Genomic DNA, 3,631 nt, shown 5'->3' with positions numbered 1-3,631 from the left:
CGTGGAGGGACTCTGGGGGTACATGGAGGGACTCGGGGGTACGTGGAGGGACTCTGGGGGTACATGGAGGGACTCTGGGGGTACATGGAGGGACTCGGGGGTACATGGAGGGGACCCAGGTGCGTGGAGGGCTGACTGGGCGGGTGGGGCATGCACATACCCAGGAAAGGTGCAGTCCAGCCCGGGGAGCACGGTGTATTCCCCGAAGGGTGTGAGAGCCACCAGGTCCATGCTGTGGGTGCCGCTCACACAGCACTCCACGTTGAAGAAGCTGTTGAGGATGGCCAGCTTGAGCTTCCTGGTCCCCTCATCCTCCAGCCAGCCAGCTGCGTGCCGACTGATCTCCTTCTTAAGGTACTCCCCGACGCTGGGCACTGGGGCGTCTGCCTGGTGCAGGAACTCCCGCGTCTGGTCTATGAGACCATAGAACAGACCAGCCATCTCCACCACCAGCTCGTGGCTCACACTTACCCCAGAGCTCGTGTAGGTCACAGAGGGCAAGCCCACGTGACCCCCAGTCTCAATCAGCTGGTTCTCCTCTGACAAGTCCTTTTCCTCTAGCAGCTGGTACTTGGCAGCCAGCTGGAAGACGGGGTTGCCCTGGGAGGGCCCGTGGATCCAGTGAGCACCGAGCTCTACCACGCCACCTGGGAGGAGCAGGACAGGCCACCTTGAGGTTCTCTCTCCACAAAAGCCGATCCTGAGCCCTTCTCCTGGACCCCACACAGCCCGGCCCTCCCCAAATAAGCTCTGAACACCAGCCCCAGGGCCAAAGGGTCCTTCCCTCAGACCTGGTTTAAGGGGAGCACTTGCGGAGGGGTGATGGCCTGCACCTGCCTTGGGAGGACACGTGGAGAGCAGGCATGGGGGCAAAAGGGGCGCCTGGGAATGACCCGGAGGCTGGAGGGGGCGCTACCTGTGGGAAACAACGAGGGCGACAGCAGAGACCTAGGTCACCCTCCCAGCAGGGGCAGGCCCTGCCAACGGGGCACCTGAGCTTTGGGGACCATTGAACTTTGGCTGATTAAGTGGGGTGGAGCGGAGATTCACTCCGGGGACCAGGTAAGGCTTCCGGGTCGGTTAGCCCTGGGCGCAGGCCGGACCAGGAGCTGCAGAGCTCGGGCGGCACCCGTTGGGTTCCAGAAACAGGCTCCAGGAAGGGGTTACAGGAGAGGCGGTTACCGAAGCTGCGCTCCGAGCAGATGCGGCCGCCGGCGCGGGCCGTGGCCTCCAGGATCCGTAGCTGCGGGAAGGCCGGGTGGCGGCAGAGCCTCTGCGCCGCCCCCAGCCCCGCGATGCCACCTCCCACCACCAGCACCCGCGGGCCGCGACCCGGGGCCTCCGCGCGGCAGCCACTGGACTCCATAGCGCCGTCCCGAGCAGTCGCCGAGCGTTCGCGCGGCTCTCAAGTGCTGAGAGCGCCAGGGGGGCCGGGGGCGGGGCGCGGGGCGGGGCTGGAGGCGGAGGGGCGGGCCCGGGGGCGGGGCTGGGTGGGGACTCTGGACCGCGGGCTCAGGGCTGGGGCGCAGAGGCCGCAAGGCTCAGGCCGCGAGGCGGAGCAAGGAGCAAGGAGCAAGGGGCGCGGGGTGAGGCCAGGCTGAGGTCAGGCGCGGGCTGAGCACGGGGTTCTGGTCCGCGTTGGTGGCGCAGAAGCGCGGGCCGCGGGCCGGGCGAGGGCGACCTGGCGGCCGCTGTGTGTGTCTCCAGCCCGGTGCAGACGCTGCTGGGCGGCGTGGGCGAGTGTCGCCTCGGAGGGAGGCTGGGGCCGGCGGAAGGCCAGACCCGTGTCTCCTTCCCGAGGAGACGGGAAAGGCGACCAGAGGGGGAGGAGGCGCCTCTGTCCCGCCTCGGAAGAGCGGGTGAGCGCCTCCACCTTGAGCCCGTGGGTGGAAGTCCAGGACGGTGTGACGTCAGGGTGGGACCGGGAGGGCTCAGCACGTCCAAATCGGGACTGTGACAGTCTCTCGGTGACGCCATGCTCTGCGTGTACGTAGTCACGTGTCTTTATACACTCGTGCACTGCACAGAAAGTACAAGGTTCAGGATGAAACGAAGGGTAAGGAAGAACTTAGAGCACTTCTCCGCCCCCACGCTGGTCCCAGAAGACGTTCAGCACACCATCAAGCGTGCGGGCCTCTCCAGAGAATCCCCCGAACTCAGGAAGGTCTCTTCTCTACTGTCGTGCAGGAATTGGAAAGCCCCTGCCCTCTGCTCAAAGGCTTTCCTGTAACAACGTGTTAGAGCCTGTCTTTCCTTCTTAGCCCCGCACTAGATCCTGCCGCCTGCATCCACCGGGAGGCTTCCGTGGGCTTTCTGTGGCCACCTGAGCCCGCGGGCGAGCGTGGCCTGGTAAGGGGCTCTGCCGGCTTCAGCCTCGCACCTGGAAGTTAGCTCCAGTCTGGGCAGGTGGTCTTTCAGTCTGGGTCTCCCATCTCCATCTCCCAAAGGATTCCCTTCTCTCCACCTGTGCTGGCCCTCCCGGACCATCTAGTCTTCTTTTTCCTTGATTCACTCACCTATTTTGGTGATGCTGAGGTGTCTAGGAGATCATTTTTTAAATGATACTGCAAATCTGAAAATGTCTTCGATTTGCCCTCACACATGATCTGTAGTTTGCCTAAGCAGAGAATTCTAGGTTAGAGACTTCTTCCTTCAGACTGTGAAGGCATCATCCCCTCCCTTCTAGGGATGCTGTTAAGAAATTCACAGGCTTTCAGCAGAATCCACTGAGAGAGCCTTCTAACGTGAGTGCGAACCGGGGAAGATAAAATCGGGCCGGGATCGGAGACTCCAGGGTGGGAGGCGATCCCCCTCTACCCTCTATGGGGAGTGAGAGGAGAAAAGGAGAGAGTCCGAAACAGAAAATCCTCCGCTCGGTGCATAGAAAGACCATACTTGCCAAATACCTGCACACCAGGTCCCCTAGCACCAAGTGGTCCTGGGGGGGGCCTGAGCACACAAACTGCTTCTTTGTGCCGCTCCTGGAGGTTGGATTTCAGAGCAGCGGCGCGCCTGCCACCATTGTAGCTCCCGGGCGGCTGGGGCCCCTGAAAGAGCCGCGCTGACACCGGGCATCCGCGCTCCTGGCTGGCTGGAACTCGAGAGGGAAGGCAAAGAGCTAAAAACTGGGAAATTTGCCTGTGAGTTTGTGTTTCGGGTGACGAGCCATAGAGGGACCCGGTTTTCCTCACTCCAGCGGGCTCGGGCTACGCGCACCCGGCAGGCAAGCCCCCGCGCATGCGCGACAACCGGACCCAGAGAAGGAAGCAGCGATTCTGACTCCGCCCCCAGAGCTCGGCAGGGAGCCTGGAATTGCCTGAGGGGGTTGCCTGGGAAGCTGTGTCTAAGGCAACTTCAGCGGGGCGCGCGGACGGGGATTTGGAGATTGGAACTGGCCTGGGTTGAAGTGTGCAACCAACTTCAGCTGCATCCCCGGAACGGGGAGTTGACACGCCCAAAAAAGCGAGTTGCAGCGCGGGGTTCAAGAAGGGACTGGAGCACCCTCACTCTCCTCCCCACAACCGCTGAGGCAGAACCCCCGCCTGAGGCACTGGATCACGCCACACCCATCCCTGCCTGAGAGGTGCCCTCCTCCCTTTTTTTTTTTTCCTCTTTCTTTTTTCCTTTTTTT

The 3,631-nt window shown here is 62.7% G+C and overlaps 1 protein-coding gene across 1 annotated transcript in view; it reads right to left on the bottom strand.

The window, feature by feature from the left end:
• PAOX (polyamine oxidase) overlaps positions 1-1,393 on the bottom strand; it is an 11,170-nt gene extending 9,777 nt beyond the window's left edge. The window contains exons 1-2 of the mRNA XM_039252385.1: positions 1,183-1,393; positions 161-647 (exon numbers count right to left, since the gene is read on the bottom strand). Coding sequence (XP_039108316.1) covers positions 161-647; positions 1,183-1,366 — 671 coding nt within the window. The 5' untranslated portion in view covers positions 1,367-1,393. The remainder of the gene's footprint in view (positions 1-160; positions 648-1,182) is intronic.
• Between the last annotated feature and the right edge of the window lie 2,238 nt (positions 1,394-3,631).

This window comes from Hyaena hyaena, unplaced genomic scaffold (genome assembly GCF_003009895.1).
Source record: "Hyaena hyaena isolate Hyena2069 unplaced genomic scaffold, ASM300989v1 scaffold_409, whole genome shotgun sequence".
NCBI lineage: Eukaryota > Metazoa > Chordata > Mammalia > Carnivora > Hyaenidae > Hyaena > Hyaena hyaena.
Note: the sequence above shows the minus strand (reverse complement) of the source record. Positions and strands in the feature narration are given on the sequence as shown.